The following is a 25357-nucleotide window of genomic DNA, read 5'->3' as shown; positions in this document are numbered from 1 at the left end:
GCCTGGGGTGTGAGGTGTAAGTGTGAACTTTGGTTTGGTGGCTGTTCTTGGTTTAATCAAGGCTCACAGCTTTATATGTCTTCTTATTTTTGACTGGAAAAAAAAAAAAGACAAAAAGAACTTTCTCTGAAAGTTATAAAAGTATTAATTTGCTCTGAGCCATGCTGGTCTCTTTGGTAAGTTCATAATTAGAATCATAGAATCATAGAGTTAGGCAGGAATTTATTTTTTTAAATGGGTATTTTTGTCTCTCAGGTATATAACTGCTCCACAACTGGTGAATCTGTATTCATATGTTCAGGGGGTTTAAAGGCATATTATTTACACAATTCACTGAAATGGCTCCTCTGGAAGCCGGGTGGCTCTCTGGTGTAATTACGTATTTACTGTGCCTTGTATCCACTGTTTGGGTGGGGGGAAGAAAGGAAAAAAAAAATGAAGACCCACAAAAATCTACTACAATAAAATAAAAGGAGTTTCTTCATAGAACTTTGCCCATAGGATCAAGTAATCAAGCTAAAAAATGGAATATGTTTGGCAGACTTTTAAATTTAAAGTATGTGAATAGCACTGGGAGGTGCTTATTTTCCTTTTTTTTTTTTTCCTATCTATATCATGTATTTAATTGAACTAATGCCTATCAGAACAGCAGAGGGGAAACATACAAAGATCTTTTTATTCATAGGTAGGTGTGAGAGTTTGAAAAGCACAGCAAAGAAGTGAGCCGAAATGACTTTTTAGCAAGAAGCACGTTTCTGGAGTTAGATTTCATGACACCAGCATTTGTAATGTAAATAGCAGCTGCCTTCTCTGATAGGTTTCATACAATGTGTTGCATTCTGTGGTGTCAGGAATAGTGCGCATTGGACACAACGTGAAAGTGATGTGTTGTATTTTTGCCATTGGCTTAGTTAAATACGTGGCCAAAAAAAAAAGCACAAAGGGAAACTGAATGGGACTGAAGAGTTTGGGGCTTTGTTCTGCTTTCTGTAGGACGTTTTAAATAACTGTGGCTGTTAAGAATCCTCCTAACATCTGAGCATTGATTTGATGAAGCATCGTACAGGATCAGCATTCCCAAGGAGTACTTGCTGTGTTTGGATCTTGGAGAGCACGAGGAAATGATGCTCTGAGACTTTTGAGGAGAACTGTACCTCACAGCCATTCCAAATCAGAGTTCTCCAGTGATGGAAATAAGAAATGGGGAAAGACCCTTCTCCTCATATCGAGCTCAGGGCTGGGTGTAGTATGGAGTGTTCCTTTTATTGCTGTGCCGTGGTAGAACTTCTACTTCTCTTTGCCTTGTGTCCCAGCTTTAGTAATAAGTGCTCGTTGTTTCTCTTTGTACCGTGTTATCTAGTTCCCTCACTCATTGTGATCAGTGGGGCCAACCTGCAAAAGCCCCATTTCTCTCAGTTTTTAAACCACTCATCTTGTCAGCATGTCATATTCTACTTGTGTTCCTGAATGGAAATGTTGTGTGAACAGGACCTGAATTGCCATCTCCCAGGAGAAGCAGAAATGGTATTGGTTTTTCTTCAGAGCTGAACACTGGGCACTGTGCTAGAAGAAGAATTCTGAACTAGGAAAGGACTGAGATATAGATGTGGCTGGCAGCTGAAATGAGTGTTGGGTACAGCTGCCTAAAAATCAGCAATTAGGGAAGAAAATGATTTCCTTTTTGGCTTTACTATTGGCTAGTTAAGAAGTGCACAAATATGTGTTAGGTTGGCTGTAGAGCAGAGGCATTCTGGGTGCGTGGAGTCTGTTGTGAGTGCAGAGTTCAGCAATGCATAATAGGTTATTGCCCTTCAGCGTGTGAAAAAGGTACATGCTTAAAAGACATTCATGCTGTACTACTCCCCAGTTAAGATCTCCAAAGTGTTTATAAAGAAAATATCCTTAAACTAGTGTTGAATTTTTGCTGCTGCTTACTCTGAGTGTAGTACAGTGCGTTTGTGTTTTCACATCTCCTGTGCACTGTGGTGGTTAATTGCAGTAGTCCGAGGATTTGGGTTTTTCCCTGTGCAGAAGCACTTTGTTGTACAGGGGAAGGTGATGCGTTTCTGACCTATAACATAATTTACTAAAACTGTGTTAGTTACCTGTAGTATATTGTATTTGCCGAAAGACCAGAAGAGAGCAAATTTGATCAAGAACAGTCTGAAATTGTAGCGTGTGATCTTGTAATACAATAGGAAATAAATGAAGTAACCAATTCTTGGTGCTGGCAAAAATTTTGCCATTGGATGTGTGCTGAGATTTGTCTTTAGGACGTGAAATAATTGGAATAGAGAGTGGACTATTAGTGGCAAACCATCCGATGTAGTAAAGAATGTTCTCGCAGTACAGTTACAGGAGTAGTTGAGTAGGTTAAAATACGGCTTCCCTTCAGTGCAGGGTTGCTGCCCACTCAGCTCAGCCTATTTTAATTCAAAGTGCAGCAAGCCTGTGTTAATCACAAGCAGAGCAGCTGCTCCAGCCTCCGCCAGCAGCAGGAAGCTGAACTTGCCTGAAACTCTGCTCTCTGCATTTCTTTAGTGGGAAAACATATTTCAGAGGTCAAGGAAGGGGACTTAAAAAATCAGTGAGAAAAAGGAACCGTGGATTTTGGTCAATTAGTTCCCCCATCTAATGCCACTTAATGCCTTTTAAAGATGCTTAGCTTTTATCAAGGATCAGCTTTGCACCTCTGGGTTGGGATGGTGCGCTCTGGCCAGCGCGGAGTGAGCAGCATCAGCATCCCAGTGCCTGGCTGTAGGCTGGCCTCTGTGATCCGCGTCTTTATTGTGAAGAATGGATGGGCACAGAGTCGAGTTCAGGAGAGGATTTTGTCAGGCAGCTTTCAGGCAGGGCCAGTCCCTCGTTTGTGGAGCTGACAGCACAATGGTGAGCGTCCGACACGTGGTGTGCTGGGTGGATGGGGACAGAGGCTGCTGAGATTTCCTGAGATCAGGCTGTAAATGAAGTTGTTCTGTTGGGTCACTCATCTGATTTACACACAAGCTGTTTCTCCTGAAGCACCTGGGGCCTTTTGTTCATGCTTGTGAATAAGCCTCTTTCAGTCACTAGCAGTAATTTAGAGTCTCTGCTTCCTTCAATAGGTAACAGCAAGTACAGCACTGACATTTTCTCCCACTGCGTGTGCAACTTCACTCTTCTTTTTAACCTGGGTAACAGAGTTGTATCGCTCATACAGACTTTGTTATAGACTGGAGCAGATTGAGAAGTCATCTGAGGTGTTGGTAATTATTTACTGCGTACTTCCCAGCTCTGCAATAATGCTGAGCAGTGGGAGTGCATGGGTGAGCAACAATACCCTCTGCAGGTGCAGGGACAATGGGCCCTCAGTATTTTCCTTTGTTACCGTGGCAATTGGAGAGGGAGGCATTACCTCCTAAGTGCCCAATCTGCTGCTCGCAGTGACTCCATCTCACTTGAGTCGCTCTCATGAAAACTTGGAGGCAAGGCAGCCTAGCATTGCCACTAACACAGTTGTCCTCTTTTTTGCCGCCTCTCTTTTTGTGCTTTGGCTCACTGCAGATAATTAAAATAAGCTCTTTCATTTGGCCAACCTATTTCAGTGGCAGTCTTCCTCTAGTTTGTCATCGTGTGGCCAAAAGTTGAGTGAGCACAGGGAAGGGGGCAGCCTGGGAGGGGGGAATAAGTGGTTGGGGTGAAACACTGATAAACATCTGTGCACAAAACAAACCAAAACTACCCCGTATTTATTCTTACCTTTTGAATACTATGATGAGTAATGGTAAATATAAGATGCTCGCCTACTGAATTTGCTCTGCATCATCAGGGATACTGTGTTGTAGTTGATCTCTTTTGGTTACCACGATGCTCTTGGAGAGCACTGATGACCAACATACATCTGTTAAGAAACTGGTGAAATGCTGAAGCGTGGATGTCTGCTTCATTTCATTTATTCATTCATTCATTTTTAAAACTGATCATCACTACAGCTTTAATAGCAGGAGTGATGCACATTGCATTGCACAGAGAAGATTGCTGGCCTTTGGAAGGTTTTGTATGTGGGAGTGCATGTTTTCTGGGAGGCTGGGATGGCAGAGGAGGAGCGTGGCTTGGGTGCTTGCTACAGTACTGCCTGCTTTTTTTCTTTTGGCTTCAGGAAGGGCATTATCATATGAGGTGTAACACTATAAAGCACTCAAGTTCTTGAGTTGCGCTATCTTTATGAAGAGGTTTTAAAAAAGAAAATGAGGTGGAGAATTTATTTTAAGGTCCCGTAAATTTGTAGAAAGCACATTTGTATCGGTTATGCTCCCCAGTGATCCTTCAAGACTTATTTCTGGAACAGCAGCATAAATTGCAACGACGTGCACCAAAGAATGTGGTGATGGACAGGGTTAATCTCTCTGTGGCTGTCTACACAGTGCCAAATCATGTATGTTGGTGATCACCTTTCTGCGCAATCCAAGATGGGTTGCATTGCTCTTACATAGTAAAGTAGTGCAGGATTTTCTGGCCCTCTTCAGAGCAAGAAATGGTTGCTCAAAAGGCAGCTGTCATTTCATACCCATTCCAGCTGCCCTTCCCACTCAGATTTCCTCCCCTCCCCCTTAAAGAAATAAAAAATAAAAAGGCAGGAGGGTTGCAAAAAAGAAGGCTGCAAGGGTCTGAAATCTCTAGCATCTAATCTGTCACATCCTATAGATTTCATAGCTAGCTGCCCATTTAAAATAGACTTTCTTTTCCTTTCTTAAGGGTAATTAGACCAATGCAGCGGTGCTTGTGGCATCAAAAACTGTGTGGCTGGCAAAGGCATTAGCTATCATAATGCATCCTGAAATTTAATAGCAGTGATTTTAAATGAACAAGCAATTCCCTGTATTTCAGGGAGTGGTGGCTTTAACTATACAAAATGGCCAGGATTTTACTTGACTGACTGCTTTGGCTCCTTTTTTTTTTTGTATTTGTGCTTTGACAAACAGAATCTCTTTGTTATAATAACAGTATTTTATTTAATGACTAACAAGGCAAGCAGAAACACGAAACTCCTATGCAGTATCACCAAGTTCCTGTTCACCTTGGCTTGCAGGTTTCTCCTTCTAAACCCAAACACACGAATCCTTTCTTTCCCTGCCAGCATTCCATTTAAAGCCGTTGATTCCTTTTCTGTGTCCCTTGCAGAACTGCTTGTGTTTTGTTGTGCCTGGAATGTGGCTATGGATGGGGAAGAGGTCTGACTAATTGGAAAGAAACTTTTTATTAGTGGAAAAACTCTCACGTTAGTGTTAGAAAAATTATCAAAAATTACTTTCCTGCTCCATAGTACCTTTTTTTTCTTGCTATTCTGCCATTGTAAAGCTTCTCTGAAGGAAAAGCCTCATCAGCAGTTTGTGTTCTCTTAAAGGTGTCTCAGTCTTTAAGGCTAGTTTCAGTTGTGTTGATGCCGTTGGGCTACGCCTTGAAAGTTCCTGTAATCTGTGCCATCCTGTCTCATACGGTCCCATCTCATAGTTGTCCTTTCTCTGCAGTGCTCTATGCCCAGATCTCTGTGGCTGGGCTGCTCCAGCCTGGCGGACAGCATGCCCTCGCTGCGATGCCTGTATAACCCAGGGACTGGCGCACTCCCAGCTTTCCAGGTACTTTCCGTCTCTCTGCTCTTCTTTTCTCTCCATCCATGTCTGTGTGCATCTGCTTCTTTTCTTTGTTTGCTCTACTTCCATTTACTCTGCTTCATGCTGTATGCCTTTCCTGTGCCATTCAGAACTCCTCCGGTGTTTAAACCCATCTCGTGTAGATACAGGGCGGCTCAGTACTGGGGCATTTCCATTGATTTGGTTTAACTTAATTATTTTGCCTAAATTGGCTTGGTACCATCGTCACTTCCATCAGCTTTTAGTTGTATCAAAAATATACCACTCAATTCTGTTTTGCAAACAGTATCCGTTGTACGGTCTCCGATCCTAGAATCATTAAGGTTGGAAAAGGCCCCCAGGATCGTTAAGTCCAGCAGTGATTCCCTTCATGTCTAAATTTTCCGTGTGCCATTTGGAGGACTGAGGGGCTGTGTTCATTGCCACAGTGCTAGCTGATGCCTGCCTTTGGTTACTTCACATTTGGTAGCAGTAGTGTGGACACTTTGACTGTAGAAAATTACTGTACAAGTAAGCTGTCAGTCAGATGGCAAATCAAGGTGCCTGGTTTTCTTTGGGCTCTGAGTTGGTGAGGTTCAAGCTTTTCTCTGTCATCAGACAGCTTTCTGCAGAGCAGGATTTGCTCAGGTGTTTTAGATGACCAGTGAAGCTTACAGGATTCAGTCACTCTCCTATGGGGAGAGAGTGAGGCAGCTGCTAGGCTAGTGGCTAGAAACCTAACCAGAGCTCTGAGAATCATTGTAAGCATTTAATGACTGCATGTGGGTATAAACAGGAGAGGAGCAGGGCCTGGACTGCAGAGATGTTCTGTCAGTGTCATATATTCTTTCTGAGATGGTTCTGTGTGAACTGCAGTGAGTGAGGGGCTTCAGAAGTATTCTTGCAGAATGTGCTCATTGGAGCTCCTGGTAGCATGAAGGTTTGTTTCAAGGCTTATGTTGCAGGATTTGTTGACCTGACCTGTGGCAGAGTGTTTTATTCACCAGCATCTTGCAAAAGCAGACAACGAACAGACTAGAATCTTTCTGAAAACTTCAGAATCATCTTGATGGATGTTTATCTGCCTCTAAAGGATTGCATGGACAGATTATTTCGAATTTGGCTTCCTGCTCCCAGCACTAGGAGAGTGCTGTGGAAATAATCGTCTCAGTCTCAGGAGAGGCTTAAGTGTCTTGCATCATTTTGCTGCAACTCTTTTTGCTGAGCCAGCAGCAGCACTGCTGGACTCTGGAAGGTGTCCTGCCAGCCCTCCTTTGCTGAAGCAAGCTTTTAGCAGAGCTTTCTGTGGGGGAGGGGTAGGAAGACTTTTTATTAGTCTGGGACTAATAAGAGGACTCCGGAGACAACAGGCAGAATTTAGAATCCTACTTCTAATCCTGATTTGCATAATTTGACTAAATCGGATGGGCCTCATTTTTGGGCTATCTGCCGTTGAATAAATCTCTGATCTCTTTAAGCTCGGGTTTTAGAGAACCTTAGCAGTCTATTGAAAGCAGTTTATGAACTCAGATTGTGACTTTCTATCTACTTGAGTTACTTTTGATTACTCACAATAAGCATATATTACAAAGGGGAAGGGAAGCTCAAGATGTTACTTATGGATAAGAACAGTAACTTTTCTGCTAATACAGCACGTTCTTGATATTTGGGATCAGATGAGTCAGCAGCTGAACCATTTACCGTGTAGTGCCTTCTTGGAAGTGCAGGAGGGCTCTTGACATTCACATTCCTGCCGATTTTGTGAGACATTTCCATGGATATTTAGTGACTATGGGAATTGGGGAAGCCTGCCCCACTTGTTGTCAGAAGAGGTATACTAGTAGGCTTTGTAGCACTCTGACTCAACGTTGAGGAACTCATTTAGTGCCAGTTGAGAAACTAAATGCCAGCAACAGCTTCTGCAGCAATGAGTCATCTGTTCTTCAGCCCATTTTTCAATGGACTTTGATTCCCATTAACTTGCATGGTCTGACGAGAGCTCCCCTGTGGGAGATACGGCTTCAGCATTTTCAAGTGTGGTGGTCTACATGGGAGTGGTTTGAAGCCTGCTTGAAACTGCAAGGTTGGAATGTATCAACGTTTCTTAATGTCTGCTTTAGTATTGAATCTGCAGGAAAGCCTTGAAGACTTTTCTTGTAGCCCAGCAATTTTTCTCATATTATTTTAGTTTTTCCCTAGCAAGCTTGAAGTAACTGGAGAAGCATATCAATGTTCTTTGCTTGTGGCAAAAGAGAAGGTGCCATCTGGAAGGCCACTTAGTTACTGCTGAATTTGTCTGGTTATTTACATGCTTACCTTCAGATGCTCAGACAGAAATGTGGAAACAGGCTCTTTTTGAATAGCTCAGTTGAAGCCCCGCTGACTCCTCATGGGAAACATTGGCAGATAGTCGATTTAGAGATGATTCTGTTAATACATCAGATAACTTCATTTTTCTTCTTTGTGTGTTTTTATTATTGGAGACACTTGTGTGAAAACAGGATCTTCTGGTTCCTCAGCTCTGTTGGGCAATCGTCTCGCAGTAGGAAAGGTTTTAAGGCTAAACCCAGGAATGAGGGATTAAGGAGCTAGAAACAGTTTTTGTTTTTTTTTAACATCTTTTATCTCAAAAGGCTTTGCAACTGATAGTCTGTCTAACTGAATTTCATAGAGATCATAGTGAAAGAAGGCAGCAAATTGGAACACGAACTCCTAAAGGCTGTTTTCGAAAAGGGCCAGACTTTTCGTTTTCAGTGTTGTGGATGCCGAGTTTTACTGCAGAGCAGCTGAGAACTAGGCTGCGAGTAGATCCCTCAAATAAAAATAAGCTTGTGTAGAATGTATTTTCTCCTAGAAATTCATGTTTTTCAAGTTTCCAGATGTGCCACCAGGTACTGGCTTTCATGCCATTTCTCATTTGAAGGTGATTACTTTCCCTTTTTGCAGTACTTGCCATGCATGCTTACAAGGCTCAGTTTATGTTGCCTTTAATAGTCACAGTTCTTTGAAAATTCTGATTTACAATTACATCCATCACCTATGCCAAGAGAATGACTGCATTAAGCCTTCCAGGTTTGCAGAAGATCATAATATCTCTTTGAATTTATTTCTGTAGGCTATTGTATGGATGAGGACGCTTAAGGAGCTATTTAAAATCCTTGTCAAAGGTTGTGCATTGGGGTAATCACAGGGAAGAGTCCCTTTCTTACTTCTTACCCAACTGACACCCCTTACTAATACTGATTCCGGCACAGATGGTAAACTTTATGGCACAAGAGTTGTGCATTAATGAATTGATCATAAATAACTGCACCCAGCTTGGTTTTGCAGAAGTGAAGTGTCCTCCTTGTTGGCAGAAAGCTCTGTCCTGGTTGAGGAAGGCATGGGCAGCCCATGCTGGTCACGCTGATGTAAGCAGGAATGCACCCGAGGTTCTGCAGTACCAATGTGATTTCCACTGCTCGTTTTCTTTGGACTGAAATCACTTTTGCAGAAAGGCAGGAATGGCCAAGATGTAAACAGCATGGAGTAACAGAATCCTCTTCCAGCCACGGGGAAGAGATGAAGTAGTTTGTCATGTGATTTTTACATTGATTTCCCCCCCCCCCCCCCCCCCATTAGAAGTGGAATGTTTGTTAAAGAAGTCAGTGAATTAGAAACAATGGTCTTTGTAAATTTCCTTAAATTTTACCTTACAAGTTGATGTTTTGTTGCTGAGAATCATAGAATCCATCGTTAAGGTTGGAAAAGACCTGTAAGATCATGCAGCCCAACCACACCCACCCCACCATGCCAACCAAACCACGGCCCTCAGTGCCACGTCTCTATGGTTCTCTTACACCTCCCAGGATGGAGACTCCCTGGGCAGCCCATTCCAGTGCCTGACCACTCTTCCCAAGAAGAATTTTGTCCTAATGTCCAACCTGAAATATAGAGTAAGTGTGAAGAGTAGTACATTATTTATGGCGTTAGCGGATGTTTAAGCCTAAGTCTTGAGGTGGGCAAGCAGTGCATGGGCAGAAATGTGTTGGTGTGAAATGCATTTGGAGAAAGTGGTTTGGCTTTGGAGAAGGCTTCTGTTGGTAGGCGTAGGTGGGTGCCTGATGGGGAGGGAGATAGGTGTCCAGCCCGCAGAAGTGAGTTCCCTTGACCCAGCCTGTGTTGTGCTCTCCCAATGGCTGCATGGAATGTGCCCGGGGGCTGTTTGCAGGGAACCCCTACAGCTGAATCCTAGTTGTGGTGGCTGATAGCTGGAGCAGCTGGCTGCGGAACCCCCGTCTGGTGGCAGCTCGCCCCTGTTTATGGACGTAGTTAGGTGGCCCCCAACTGTTTACAAGACAGCAGAGGTGAGGCCTTTGATTGACAAGTCAGAAATGCATTAGATCATTCCCTCTGCCAGTCTCTGGTTCACGCTGTTAAAAATGTCAGCCTCTCCAAGTTTGAATGGCAGCCCGAGGGCCTCCGAAGCTTTTTGTTTTCTGAGATGGAAACACAAATTGGATGTGTGCCTGAGCGCTTCATCCTGGGCTGTAATTTCATCTTTTAGCTAAGAACCACAAGGTACACGAGCAAAGCACCCTGTAAACAATAACACCGGGGAAAAAAATAAACAAGGTCGTGTTTCTGGTACGTTGATCCACCGGTGTCCTGACCTCTATCACGTTGAACATCTCCACTCTGATTGCTGTTCCCTTTGGCATTACAATGAGAGGAGAGAGACTGACACAGAGGCAGAGATTTAAAGTTGCAGTGTTGTTGCACGTTGCTCGTATTGGCTATGAAATATTGAACTGCCACAACGTGACACCTGGGTTTTTAAGCAAACTTACTCCTTGTGGGGCATCCGTTTCTCGTGTTTCTCCTCGTGGCCTGGCAGGAGCAATTATAGAGGCGTGAGAGGGGGGTAATGGGAGGGAGCAGAAGTGAAGCCAAATGAATGCATCGCTTTGTATTTATGTATTTGTTTATTTGCGCTGGACTCCGGCCTCCATCGGGTGCCGAGCAGGGGGATGAGTGCGGGGCGCGCTGCGGCCGAGCAGCCGTGCTCTGTGCTCTGTGCCCTGCGGCGGGGATCTCATTGAGCACAGTGCAGCCGGGGCCTCAGCGGCTGTGATCGTTAGGCTCATCGCTTGGAAAAATGGACCCAAACCGCCGCCCAGCCCCACCTTTACCCCCTCCCTGGTTGGAAGCGGGGTGCCGAGAGCCGCTTTGACAAACAGCGTATGCAGCACCGCGTCGAAGGCGTACAGGTATTTTTAAAGCGAGCTCCAGCTCCTAAGGATTGCGAACATCTGCTTGGAGGTATTGTAGAGCCGCACAATGCACTAATTGAATTACTCTTTTCTGGAGTTGCAGACTGCACTAATTGAATTAGAACCAGCCTGTGTGTGTGTGTGTGCGTGCGTGTGCGAGCGAGCAAACGCGCATCACCGCGCATGCGTGTGAGGCCGGGCCGGGAGCCGCGGGGTGGCGATGGTGCGGGCTGTGCTGCCCCCTGCTGGCCAGGCCCGGCGCTGCGCCGCCCGGCGCGGGGGCTCCGTGTCTCCCCGTCTCCTCGATGCTTCGTGGCTTTTTTCTTTTTATTGGCATTTTCGCTCCGCTCCCCTCCCCATCCAATTTCAACCAGATTATTTACTTTTCCATAAAATTGAATCCATTTCCATGCAGCTTTTTGTCTCCTTGGTACATCATTCTCACCAACTATATGAGGGATAAGCTGGTATTTATTTTGCTGTAACGCTTGCTCCCTAGATTTTGGTACTTTCCAAAGAGACAAAAATCATTTACTAGAATGCTGTGTAAACTGAGTAAAAAATAAACCCCGCTTGTCAAAATACTGAGACAATACTCTGTGATGCGCGTGGGTCTTTAATATGTCCATACACTTGTCCTGTGTCTGGAGATGTTAAACAGGGCTGCTAATTACTGCTGAGAACCAGCAAAGTGCTGCCATGCACGGAACTTGGGCATTTCCAGTTGCACTGAAATTTAGCTAACTCCCTTCAAGGGGAAAGCAGATAACTGTTTGACACGTTACAGAAAGTGTGGGTTGCTTTTGGAGAATTCCCAACCAATTTTGTCCATTGAATTGGTTTTGATTTGTTTAGATTTGTAGTTGTTTCTCTTTAGTGTTCATTCGTGTATATATATATATATACACTTCTATCTATATATACATATATGTGTGTGTGTGTACATATGTATAGATAGATCAAATCAGGTTATCAGCCTCCTTGGATCCCTTCCTAAATAGTCATGCTGCTTCTAGTAGACCTTACCACTGACATAGCCAAATAACTCATTGATTGTCCCCAAATACTTACATGGGGTTCATGTTTTGTTCTCAGATGTAATTTGGCATCATTGTAGAACTTCCTAAAATGTGTCTGCACAGGGTATGATCAACCTTCAGTCTTTTCTGTGCCATCTACAAAAAAGAAAGAAGCCTGTGATTTATCCTCTCTGAAAATATAACCTTATATCCAGCAAACAAAGGAAGCAACTCTTCATTCAGCCAATAAAGCTGCATACATTTTTTGTCTTTCAGCAATATGCTTTGCACTTCTATGGCTTCTTCGGAGTAATAAACTGTGCAGCAACCTTTTGATGTAGGTAATAACATTTGACCTTGCAACAGAGTACGCTTCCTTGTTGAAATGAAGACAACTAACACCTCGATGCTTGGGGTTGTTCTTCATTTAAAAAAGAAGTGGGTAGCGTAGGGCACCTCCTGCACTGCCTTCTTTTGGCACACTCAGCACTGGAGCTGTGGTGTTGGGGGATTGGGGTTGTCACCTTTGAAATAAGATGGGGGTGAGTTCAGCGCTGCCTTAAGAAGCCGTAAGTGGGAAGGAATCCATTCTTGCCGGTGTGTAAAGTGCTTTTAAAAACAATCTATTTCTAGAACTGAAATTGTCCTGGGACCAGCTTTTGATATAAAAATTCATAGAAACCTGTTTTTCTGAGTGTGGTAACTTCGTGCCATAGTGCTGTAGTGTTAGAATTCACATTGGCCAGGTTGTTCTGTAAATTAAACAGTGACAGCTTCCCTTGGGGGAACAGCCAATGTATTTATGATGATGTGCTGATTACACAAAATACACTGCAAGCAGAAAACAGCTGCAGAGAACAAACCTCTTAAAAGAATACAATTACAAATAGCACCCTCAGTATTTCTAGTGGAGAGAGTAAAATACAGCATGCTAATGCAGGCTTCCCATTTGCTTCCAAAGAGGAAAAGAGAAGAGGCTCAAGTATGGTTGGATGCACACTTAGTGCCGATGCGGGGCAGGGTGGGATCCCCTTCTGAAGGTGAAGGGCAGGAGCACACTTCAGGCCTGCTTTTAGCTCTCCTTTCCTAACATCTCTGTGACTGGGAGCAGAGCATCGCCGCCAGCTCCGGCCTGTTGTGCTGTGACTGAGGCGGCTCCTACCTCCATCCTGCTTTAATATGGAGACACGATTAGGTTAATAACAAAGAGTTGGCGGTACCAGACTGATGCAATGAAGCAGGTTGTAGGGATGTTACGGAGAAAAAAAAGCCTCTGGTTTAAGGCTGATCTCTTTTCTACTGCTGGTTGTCTGCTCTGAGGAGCATCCATACATGTAAGGCAAGGCCATGTGTGGGCCAGTTTAGGATGCGACAGAGTAATATCATCAGATTGGATATTGGGAAACATTTCTCCTCAGAAAGAGGGGTGATGCAGTGGCACAGCTGCCCAGGAGGTGGTGGGGTCACTGTCCCTGGGGGTGTTTGAGAACCACGGAGATGTGGCACTGAGGGACGTGGTCAGTGGGGATGAGTCAGCAGTGGGACTTGATGGTCTTAGTGGTCTTTTCCAACCTAAATGATTCTATGATTGTAAAAAACTTGAAGTAAAGTATTACTGGGAAAATAATGAGAGTGGGACTGTGCCCACAAACACAGGGTGTGGGCAGACCTTGGAGACTGGTCCTGTGGTCAGCCTCTCTTCATCTGCAAACAACAAGAAAGCAGTAGCTGGAGCTGCTTTGTGTCCCGTGGCTGAATGCAGGAGAAGAGCAGCAGTAAGGACTGCTGTATGGCGACTGTGGGTGAGGGCTTGTGAAAATGTGCAAAATGTGCTTATTTATATGTTGCTCGTATTTTGCAATGCTCTGAAGCGAGGCAAAAAAGAAAATCCCCCAAACCCCAGAGCAAAAGGTTTTTAGTATTGAACTGTCACATTCTGATCATTAAAACAGAGCGCGTTCCTTATGGCTGTGTCGTGGGTGCGGGTGGTAGAATTCAAGTCCTCAGAGCGCCCTTTCCATCTGCTTTTGGAGCCCATTGATGGATAAGCATAATGCCCTTAAGAGTCCCTAATTTCTTGTGCTTGGTGCCTTTGTTATGTTCCGAGGCCAGTATCAATAAAACGCGTTTCAAATATGGGCAAAGAACTTGTCCATTTAAAATGAAGAGATGTTGCCCTTTCAACGTATAGATCTGATTTGAAAGCAGATGAAGTAACAGCATTGGCAGTCTAATTTGGAAGGACTTGCTTAAAAGGAAGGATCAGGTTTTCCATCTATGGATTGCTGGCATCTACTAATAGCCAGTTATTCATCTGTCTGCTTTTCCTTCAAATGGTTTTTGAGCCTCCCTGCGTTGTCCTGCTTTGCTGACATGTATCCCATGTGGCAAGAAGGAGTTTTGTATAATCACCCTGCTTTAATCAATAGAATAATTGATAAACCAGATAAGATTTAAACTGATTACCTCCCCGAGTAGAACTCCCCGAGGGCCTTGGACTCTCTTAATTTTGACATGTATGTTGTGTACCCCGTGGATGAAGTGCAGTTTGAATTATCTGTTTTTATTTGCTTAATGACGGGGAGGGTGTTAAAGTCAAATGTTTAATTAACCCAGCAATGGGCTGCGCTGTCACTTACACACACATCCAGCTGATTGAGATATCTCACCGAGAATACTGAATAGGAATGATAATGTGGCACTGAGACGGAAGATTGCTTTTTCAATCCATTTGCTGGGTCACTGCTTTGAATGTCTTATTGGATGAAAGGCATTCAGCCTGGAAAAAAAAAATTCAGCATTTAAGTACATTTTGTTTTCCTGGCCCCTCTCCACCAAGAAGTTAACTAAAACGATATGTTGTAGGTTTAATAAGCCGTTCATGTCGGAGCAAAAAGCTGCAAATAGTGGATCTCAATAGCTGGTGATCTAGAGCTCTATCATTTCCTATAGGAATAAAATATTTGCCGGCCCCAAGGTATCCAAAGGCACGCTGCTGCATACACCTTTATCTTTCCTTCTTTGATTGCTTGGCTACCCGCTTGATTTGATGGTCTCCATAGCAGGTCCAACTCTTCATCCTTACCCAGGGCGGTGAGATTTGCAATGACATTTTGTACCTCCTTGCAAGAAAATGGTGTTTCAGAGTTGGAATTATTTTGTAATAACAGAAGCAAATGGTGAGCTTTTAAATTGGAATGTTACAGGAGAGGCTGTTGTGTTACCACATCTAAATTTGGTGTAGACAAACTGGGAGCACCCAGGATGCTTTTCTTGAGTGCTAGTTGTTGTTAGAAGGCCATATTGCTGGCTAGCAACACCTTAAGACGTGAAGTGCCTGATCTGTCATTTCCCTTTATGTATTTTTCTATTAAAAAAAAAAAAAAAAGAATTATTTCTACTTGATGAGATGGAAGGCTGGGGCACATTTAGGAGAAGCATGAAGCAGTGCAGCAAGGTGAGGGCAGGGTGGCAGGATTAGAGATGGAGGAGTGAGCGAGCTATGGGTTCTAAGGAAGGGGTGTAAGGAGTCTTGGAGGGACTTTTGGCCTTTGATAGGAGAGCTCAGAATGAGAGACTTTGGGGGCGGGAGGGGGGGGGGGAAGGGAGCAATTAAAATAATGAAGGTAGGAGATGGCCAGAGATGGGAGAGTGAGGGGCTTTATAGTGAGAGTGATGAAACAGCACTGGTCCTGTAAAATGTCACAAAATCCTTCTTCAGGAAGGACAGGAAAGCTGCAGCAAGACTAGCCCATATTACAACCCATTTCTCAGAGTTCCTATGCAGATGAATCTGTAATGAATATTGTAGGAAGAAAGTTAATTTCTATCTAGAGAACTTGAATAAGTAAAAAGTTTTAAAAGATTCTCCCATGATCTGCTGGCTCGTCCTGGTTCTCGTTAGTGCTAGAAATATGTTTTTGACACCTTTTCGGATGTTGGCTTATGTCCACAGCCTGTGAAATCTGGCTTTGTGCTTCCTTCTCCTCCTCGTGCACAGGAGAAAATCAGCAAAGCACCTTGCTCAAAGATGGAGGGCAGAAACACGCTGATAAAAGCTGTGATTCATGAGAGGGGAGGGAAGAATCCTGCTAACTCAGAAGGGGTGTGTGTGGTTTCAGTGCTCAGAACCTCAGCACCCCGAGATGAGTGTAGAGAACGAATTTTTTGTGAAAGGAATGTAGCGAAATGACAGCAACAAAGAAGCGAGAGCCAAGCCCTGATTGATTCTGTTCCTCTTTAAGGAGCTTCTGTTGCATGCAAAATCCGTCTTCCTGAACTATGTGTGGCACAATTCGGCAGCTCTGCAGACAAATCAGCCTCGTCTGAAGCCGCTTAAGGAAGAATTTGAGCAAGAATTTAAAAGATTGGAGAAATTGCTAGGGTTGTCCTAAGGAATAGGGATGGAAGAGGGCTGCTTTGTGCAATGTGGGAGCAGGTATGCAAGGTGACTTGCTGGGAAGAGACAACCGAGAGCACCACGATAATAAGGTTCAGAGCGGGTCCAGAGACCGCTCTTACGTAAGTGGCCCGGTTGCATATTCAGAAATATACCCATATGATGTGTTTCACAAGGTTAATTGGATGTTTTCACCCAAGCTTTTTGGGAATGCGTGCTCTCTGTTCCTTAAAAAGATGTAGATGGCTTTGAACTACTATAAAATCCCGAGTACAAGATGTACGCTATAAAACCACGCATGGAAAGTGCTAGCTATAAAAGCATGCATACCTGCAAAGGTGCTGATCGATCTGTGCTATTTAGGAAAAGAAATTCTGAAACAGACGTGGCTGTGGAAAAATGCAAATAATAACATTTAGCCAGAGGTCCTTAAGGCTTCTTAAGCTCTAACCTTGTTATGAGGAATGGCGAAGTCGAACTACCTAATGCAGATGTCTGAGTTACAAAAATAACCAGATGTCCTGATTAGCAGAAGCAAATGTTCTTCCCTTAATCCACGTGAAATTATATTCAAAGGCTCTCCGGATGTAATGCTTGTGTAAATAAGGCACCAACAAACACTGGAATAGAAAGGGCCATTGGCCAACTAGCTCGCAAAGCTTGAAAGCTTGAATATTAAAAACAAATTTACCACTGCTGACTCTCTTAAATTCACAGAACAGAAATGTTAAGCAGGGCTGCTTCCCGGGGAACGGGGGAAGGCTGTTCTCATTAGCCGTATTTTTTCTCTCTCTCCCACTCTCGTTTGAGAAACGTCTACAAAGTAAAGCTGGCTTTTCAGAATTTCCCTAACTGCCTTCTTCCCTGCACCTGGATTTCTGCGGTGTTTTTTAGCTGCGACTCAGATTCATGCTTTTAGATGCGTTTCTTTGTCAGATCTCGGATATTTATACTGGCTTCTGATATTTTAACATTAAGCTGAATTTGCTGGTCTCTTAATGCTCAGGCTCCCCCCATCTTTAGGTCACCGTTTCTAATGAACCAGTGATTAATAAGCTACACTGACTTGATAAGAAACTCTTCTTGATGCCATGAAGTTCCAGCAGTAAGCTGCGTTGCTTTGAAAATGTGTATCTTCCTTTAATCTGCAAATTATGGATGTGAATGAAAAATAAGGGAAGAACAGGTAGGAGCTGGAAGCCAGCTGTGCTCATCACCTTTCCTCTTGGGCTCCCAGTTGCTCCAAGGCTGCGGCAGGTCTGCTCTCTTGCTGTCATTCTAGTGCTGAGGCATAAACCCCGTGCAGAAGTACCTTTTAACTTGAAACTTGTAAGGGCTGGGAAACTTGTCTGTGCCTCTGTTCTGGGCTGAAGTCATCCCCTCGTGCCTACATACTGCAATTTATGGCTTTCTCTGAAAGGAACTAATCTCAGTGAATGTTCAGAGCAGCAAATGCCAGAGAGGAATGGGGTCTAATACTTATCTCTGCATTTTCATTGCCATGGATCTCCCTGTGTGTTACAGCTGTCATTTTTGTTTTATATACCAAACAGGCAGAGAATTGCCTTAATACTTGATTTTTTTAATACTTGCTTTTTTTTTTTTTCCTTTCAAAGAACGTTGCCAGTGTTAAAGACTGCTTTTATCTAGCACAGTGACTCGCCAAATAAGCATGAATTTGAATGCTCTAGGCCTTGTGGTAAGAGGAAAAGGAGAAGCTATTGTTAAATGCTTTTAGTGGATGTTAGACCCATAATTTTTTTAACGGTAATACTGCTTTCAGGCTGACATTGGCTATGCCAGGATTCATCCAAGCACTGTTTGAAATGGCTGAGATATTTATAAACTGACAGACAGCATTTATAAAATCAGGATGCTGACAGTCCCTTAACGATAACAATGGGCTTGGACTCATCTATCACTTACAAAGGTTATTGGAAAGGGAACGTAAGGCTTATATGGGCCTGTAGTCTTAGCCTGGCACTTATTTCCACACATCTCTCTCTTTCTTTTTTTCTCTCCTCCCTCCCTCTCCCCTTTCAGTGCACTCTGGCTGACACAGGCATCAGACAATTGCAGCTCATTTCCCCCGTACCTTTACCCAGTGATGCCTTGTTCTGTCGCCCGCAATCAATGATGCAAATGAGGAAGACAACTTCCTAACATCTTAGGGCAACAACCCCTCTGCCCCCTCCCCAGACTAGACAAGAGACACATCTGGGCTGCTGGCTGCTGAACTGGGGAAGAGCAGCATGCAGTGAGTGACAGCCGTAACCTGGGGCTGGGTGGGGTGAAGCAGCCCTTCTGCTTCGTTTGCCTTCCATCCGGCACTGCTTTGCAGGCGCAGTGCTGATGTTCTTGCTTTTGGCCAGGAGGGTGCTGTGCTCCACACCCCTCCGCCCTCGGTGAGGAGGAACAAGTGCATCGCAGGGACCCTTCAAGAGGTGAGAAAGGGGATGCCAGTTATTTGTGAGCTCTGCTAAAATGCCTGAATTCTCTCAGGAGGTTGAGGGTCAGGTGCCATCAACAGTTTGTGCTAGGAAAGAGGAAATGTGGTATTTTGCCCGTGTGTACTAGAGCATCTATTTTAATGTGGCAACAACCACCGCGATGGCTGCATCTGGCATCCGGTTTGCCCTTGAAACGTTTACTCTACTCTAACCGTTTGGACACCGTGTTCCCTCTGCATTATTTGCTTAGGGACCTGAAATACCCAAGTAGATTTCCTCCATACGGTTGGATCTGCTGATACCACTAAAAGCACGCCCTGCCCTGGCTCCTGTTGGAGCCGGTGCATTCACACGCTGTGGCTGGAGAGAGGCTCGACTGGCTGGAGGGGGTCTATTTATCAGGGAACTCGATTAAAATACAGACTGCACATGACATCAGATTTGTAATCATTTTTTCCACAGCAAGCAAGCGTTTTCTGTATTGGATGCAGGTGTTTAAAGCAATAGTGTGTTTTAAGGGCCAGTGCAGCACAAATTCTGGCCTTTGGGATAATGACAAGTGTTTTGCCTGCATAAACAATATATTTTTTTCCCCCTGAGGTCCGCACACACCTAGTTTCCCTCAAGCTCATCATCTCTGTCAGGTTAATCAATAGGCACCGTATGGCAGAGGGTCAGTAATCAGTGTCATCGTGCCTTTAAATCGTGTTGAAAATTTGCTTAAAGCCTGGGCCAATTAACATCGAGATGATGAATGGATGGGTAGATGGGAAGAGCCTGGTGCTTAGGGGCTTTGTGAGAAGGAGATGCTCAGCTGTTGAGCAGCAGACACCAGCGAATAAAATCAGCCATTCATGTGAGCTCAGTCCACCCACTCTTAATGATAATGTCAATCTAGCAAAATATATACACATTGGAGTTGTCACGAGTTCATAAATCAAAGGAGTTTGTCAAAGGCATTCAGATTAACGAGGCAGCAGCAATAACAAGTCAAATTTGCATAGAGAATTGCCCGAATCTCAGTAAATTATGATCCTGTTTTTCATTTGATTATTTGCTAATGTCTCAAGAGGGAGAATGATTATATTAGCATGCAAAATCTACTCCAGAAGTAGAAATCCGAGGTATAGCAGACCAGCGCACGATGACAATTAATCAGTTTCTGCATACTAGCGTAAACGCACAAGGCCCAGAAATGAACTCCTTTTTTTATTATTATTTCTCCTTGCTACTGATCCAAATGGTTCAGCTTGACAGAGACTTTATATTGCTTTAACAGTGTTCTGAATTGTGCCTGCAGGCAAGACATAGTTATGCAGCTATAACCAACCTATCCATCTGCCAACCAGATTGGAATTCTCCTATCCAAGGCTTCCATTAACCCCCACTGACAGCTCCAAACAGGATTAAGAATTTGAAAGCATAAAAAATAGTTGTGCTCCTCGCGTAGACGCGCGCTTCTCCCCCACCCCACCTCCCCACGCTCGGAAAAAGGCTGCATCTGTACCGCTTTATAATTAGTGCCGGGCAGCACGGCACCGGAGAAAGCCTCCCCCAGTTGGCAGGGCTCTGATTTCCACCACGACGAGCGAGGCGGTACTAAAGGTAGCTCTGCCCAATTGGTAGTCCCTGGGAGTGCATTTATCCATGTATTATATCTCGTTCCCAGCAGTGTTTTGCTGGGCTGTGTACACAAAATACTGCGTGTCGTCTCCCATCGAACGCCTCAGCCTGGGGATTTCGTACGCATCGTAGCATGGTGTGTTTAGTGGTGAAGGAGGCGTCATGGGGAGAGTTAAATAGTAATAATTTCGTAGTGGTCTTTAAGACAACCTGCCACGGAATTATATTCTGTTAATTACAGGCTGAAGTTTTAAATGCAAATCAGATTTAAAAGGCTCTTGTTCCAGACAGTAGTGGCCATTTTAGGAAAAATGAGCTACGGAGGGCACAGCCTCTTGTTGCAGGAGCCTCCCGTTAGAGGCACGTTTTGAAGGTTACATAAACGTCGGCTTGGCTTTGCTGCCTTCTCATCCTAGCGCTTCCGCTGTCATTGTGTGACCTTGGGAGATTATTTTGCTTGTCTGTGGCAACCCTGTGCGTTTGTCTCACCGGGGCTGATCGGTCTGTGGTTTGGAGACTTTGGTGTTTCTTGTCGTACCTCGCTTGTCCTTGTGTGAAAGGAGAGACCCTTGCGTGTGGGATCCACAGCTGTAAGCAACCCGCTTTTGGCCAGGCTGGCTCCAGCCCGTGAAGGAAGGCTTGCCTCTGGGATTTTATCCCTTTCCCCGGTGAGAGTCTGTGTTGGCTTTTTCAGCTTTCTGTGTGCACTGGTTTCCTTTGCCTCTTTCGCCCTAATAAATTTCATCGCTCGTCCCCCCTGTATCAAGCACAATCGCCGCAGATCTTTAATATTCCCAGCGAGTACACCCAGGGTACCGTCTGGATACCAAATGCTCCTTTCCAGCTCTGTGCCTGGGATGTGCGTTTCAGCAGCCACGAGAGGGTGCTCGGAGCAGTCCTCCCTTTGTTCCTCTCCTGTGGCCGGGAGCATCGCTGAAGTCCTGCCGAGGCAAACCTTGTTGTGACCTCGCGCGTGTTTATCCCTCCTCCCACCTTGTTCAGCAAGGAGAAATATATAGATGTGCCGTTTCAGTCAATTACGTTATGCTCTTCCCATGGCCGTGGCTAAGTGTCGCCCTATCAAGTGCAGATCACGTCCACACAGCCACAGTTAGTCCTGAAATATGCAGGATCCTGTACCTGCACCCGGATCGATGGGTTTCCTATTCCTGGGAAACGAGCGGGAGTTACAAACATCTGTGCTTTTCCTTAAGTGTAATGCTTTCCAGTCATTCTGTCTTCACCAAGCGGAACTTACTTGCCGACAAAAGTGCATGAGCAGCGCTCCTCTTTAATAGGCTGCGATTGGAGCTGCTGTGTTGGTGCTGTAGGATGGTGAGGCGCCAAGCTGTGAACCACCATATGCACTTGGCAGTCTTTGTCTGGTCTTTGTTCAGCCAACCTCTTAGCCTTGCCACCTATAAAGATAATGAATGCAAAATGGTCCTCTGCTTGCTCTTAAAATCAGACGCTCGGCTTAAAGGAAAAGTAGATAACTTGATGCTTTTGCAGTAGCTAGGAATTTCCAGCATCTGTGCTGATTTTCCCCCTTTTTGATATTTTTGGAGGGGGAATCTTGGATGGTTTGAATTGCAAGAAGGATGCAAAATTTCCCTACCGTGGAAAAGATTGGGAAAACATTTTGGCATTTTCGGTAGGGAAGGGGATGACTGCTGGAAAACCATCCAGAAAGAGTAAGCGGTCCCCCCACACTCCCTCACCTGGGCAACTACATGCATTTCCAGGAAATGCACAGCACTCACCTTGCATTCCCATGGCTTTTGTACTTGGTCTGTTTCTCCAAAGCACAAAAATTAAAATCCTCACTTGAATCGAGCCACTTACTGGGCTGTATTTCATGAGTAGCAGAGAGCAGCTTTAATGGCTGACCTTTCTTTTTGGAGATATGTGATTCTAGCTTGTATGTTTTTACGATCGCAGTCCTTCTTAGGCTGGATTTAATGCAATAACTGGGTCCTGGCAGAGACCTCGTATGAAAACTTTTAAAAACCGACCTCTCACAGCGATTTATCAGGGCTGTTTAGGATTGATTTCCATTATAAAACCCTGGTTACAGCATCCCAGATGCCATGGTGCCTTGCGAGTTCTATATCTTGTTTGGAAAAACAAACAAAAAAACCCACAAAAAAGATCTCTAGTTGGTCTGCAAGCCATGATTTACTCCGAGTCCTTCCCACCAACTGACCACATCCCAAACGTTTGGGTTTCTGTTGCAACTTTTTTACCTTATCTGCTATTTCTCTGCCTGTACCTCCTGGCTGTGCCTTTCTCTGCTCCATCAGCCCTGCAGCCCACCTCTGCCCTGTGGGGTTGGGCTGGAAGCTGACCCTCAGAGAAGCCAGGCAGGTTCTTTGGGGGCGGAGGGAGTAGAAGCACAGCATGCATGCTTCTGCTGGAAATTCTGCACCCTGAGCTCGTCTGCAAGGAACTGGAAACCCACCCTTTTCCTGGCAGAGCTCTCCCTAAGCAGCTTTTCTGTCTCTCTTTAAAACCTGTGTAGTTACTCACTACTGAATGCGTGGGAATGTGGCCTAAGGCTACGAATACTGTGGTGATCAAACTGATTTGAGATGTGTGTGTGGGATTCCCCCAAAGCTGGCTGTCATTACGCTGCCGGCGTGTGCTGAACCCGTGCACGGGAGCGCTGCTGTGCGAGGACAGGGTTCCCCCACGTACCCAGCAGTTTTAATCAAATGTTTGCTAAAGTTCATGCCCACCCTGAGAGAAACTTCAGCCCATCTTTACTCTCAGGCGAGTGGTAACTGGCTTTAATTGTGAGGTTAATACAAAAAAAGCCTCCTGTTGTGCTTTCTTACTCATGCTGCAAAAGCCCTCATATTTCTTCCTTCCTGTCCCTTTCCCTCGCTTTATTGATCTCTTCTCTGGATCTGGTAGCTTATGCTTTGCAGCGTCAGACCCTAGAAATGGTACGTGTATGTAGGTGGAGTCAGGGGCAGGAGGGAGAAACGTAGCCGTGCTACCGTATGCTGCCTACGCTGTAACAGTCTTGTTTTCATCAAGTTCCACTGTTTTCAATGGGTATACTGGGGTGTCTAGGAGCACTGGTGCTACCATGCTCATCCAGCCGTTATTCCAGCTTGTCAGAGAGGCAGTTATTGGTAATTTCAGAACAAATCCCCAAAGCACAGGCCTCTTCCATAGGTACCTGCACAATGGTGCGTTGCTGTGTTGAGGAGGAGAGATTCTTTTCGTGCCATAACAAGCTGTTTGGCTTAGAAGTACACGTTAGCCTCCTGTGTGTGTATACGTAAAATACCACAGCCTGCGTAGTACAAATATTCTGTTTCTTTTCTCCTCGCAGAGTAATATTAGGGATAAGAACTGAATTAAAGCTTACTTTCTTTCACAGAACTCCTCTGAGAGAGAAGACTGTAATAATGATGAGCCCCCTAGGAAGATCATTCCTGAGAAGAATTCACTTAGACAGGTATGTGATCAGTCTCTTTAAAAATGCAATAAAACTTTCTAGCTATTTGAATCCTTAAATGCTTTTGGAAGCTGACGTCTGACTTATGCTCGTGGAAATCCTTTCTTTTCTCCTTTGGGGTCTGAGCGAGTCACAGTGTACCCAGGAAAATCAGCCATGTGGATTTAGCTTTCAGGACTGTCTGATGAGCCTTTCTAAGGAAATCTTGTCTTCTCCATAGTGTAGTCAGCTGGAACTCTCTAGTTTTACCTTTCTCCAGGTGGTGTTCATGCAGCTCTCCTTAGCCTTTTCTTCTGTTCTTGTTCCTGCCTTGTTTGTAGTGTATTTTGTCTTGTTTCAGGTCATGCATTCAAGAAAGTCAAAGCTTTCCAGAACAATTAAGTTTCCCATTACCCTTGAAGGTGAATTTTCTTGGAGGTGATGTCCAGGTTAATAACCTGAAAAATGACTAATTTATTTTCTTATATGTTCATATATATTACTAATTGGTAGAAGGAAGAGTGGGATGATAAAACTTAATATCTTTGCCATTTATCTGTAATAAAGCAAATTTCTTACCAGTTCATCAAGAAAAGACATAGTTCAAAACATGGTGATCAGCTGCATTTCATGTACTGTTGAGCCTTCGTAGCCTTCATCCTGTGCCCAGTCTTTAGCAGGGTAGATGCAGGGCAAAATCCTTGGGTCTTCTGTTTGCTGCATGGCACCTTATGTGTTGAGCACTTCTGTTTGCCTGTGGACGACTTCAAGCTGTAGTCTGAAAGCAAATGCCCTCTAGTGTAGATCATCAGAGTTGGTTGCCCAAATCTTGTGCCTGTGGTGGAAGGAATTTTGGTTCTTTATATTAGCATAAATAGAACTGTCAAAGCATTTTGGAAGCTCAGATTGCACCTTTTCTGTATTAATGATGGACAAGAAGCAGTTGGGAATTTTCCAGCTCTAAGTGGGGAAATCAGAGACAAATGCAGCCTTGTGCTTTTTTCTGTCTTAATCAGTGACTAAAGATCTGCATATCCTCGAGGAAGAGATTAACCTGCCTTACATCTGTGCATATTTTGTAATACCAAAAAGATCTGTCCTGCAAATGCTGTCAAAGCAGTAACACACAAGAAGTGCTGAATTCAGTACCTAGTACCTTAGTGGAAAGATGCTAACTTGGTAAATATTGAGTATACGGCTTCATATTTTCTGTCCCTCCCTTTGGACACAGCTGTTGAAATTTCATTATTGAGAAACGTGGACCTCCTGCACAGGAGGAACGGATGCGTGTATGTGGAGAGAGGGGGAGATCTGCTTACTTCCATGGTCTCTTTCTATTGAAAGAGTCCGTCTGTTTTGTCCTTACTGATTTGTTAGAGAAAGTGAGTGAGATGCATCAGACTGCTTCAGGGGAAGTATGGTGCGTTGGTATGTTCAGCTGCTGATGTGTGTATGTAGAGGTGCAGTGCTGTTTCTTGGTCGCTGTGCTGGTATGCAGCCTTGGCCATAAGCGCGTCCTCAGGAGGGTTTGTGGAACAGCCATACCAGGAGGTGGAG

At 44.4% G+C, this 25357-nt stretch overlaps 1 protein-coding gene across 22 annotated transcripts in view; it reads left to right on the top strand.

The window, feature by feature from the left end:
* BTRC (beta-transducin repeat containing E3 ubiquitin protein ligase) overlaps positions 1-25357 on the top strand; it is a 118062-nt gene that overhangs the window by 27479 nt on the left and 65226 nt on the right. For 8 of the 22 annotated variants that reach the window (XM_025151778.3, XM_040702524.2, XM_015288768.4 and 5 more), the window contains one exon: positions 23744-23821. The exons of 2 other annotated variants lie outside the window; for them this stretch is intronic. In XM_025151778.3, the coding sequence (XP_025007546.2) occupies positions 23744-23821 (78 nt within the window). Of the gene's footprint in view, positions 1-5507; positions 5616-11110; positions 21021-23743; positions 23822-25357 lie in introns of those variants that run through there. 12 more of the 22 variants (XM_040702523.2, XM_040702521.2, XM_015288765.4 and 9 more) reach the window with 3 other exon arrangements.

Source organism: Gallus gallus, chromosome 6 (genome assembly GCF_016699485.2).
Source record: "Gallus gallus isolate bGalGal1 chromosome 6, bGalGal1.mat.broiler.GRCg7b, whole genome shotgun sequence".
In the NCBI taxonomy this organism is placed as follows: domain Eukaryota; kingdom Metazoa; phylum Chordata; class Aves; order Galliformes; family Phasianidae; genus Gallus; species Gallus gallus.
The sequence above is the reverse complement of the archived record's forward strand: the minus strand, read 5'-3'. Positions and strand labels throughout refer to the sequence as shown.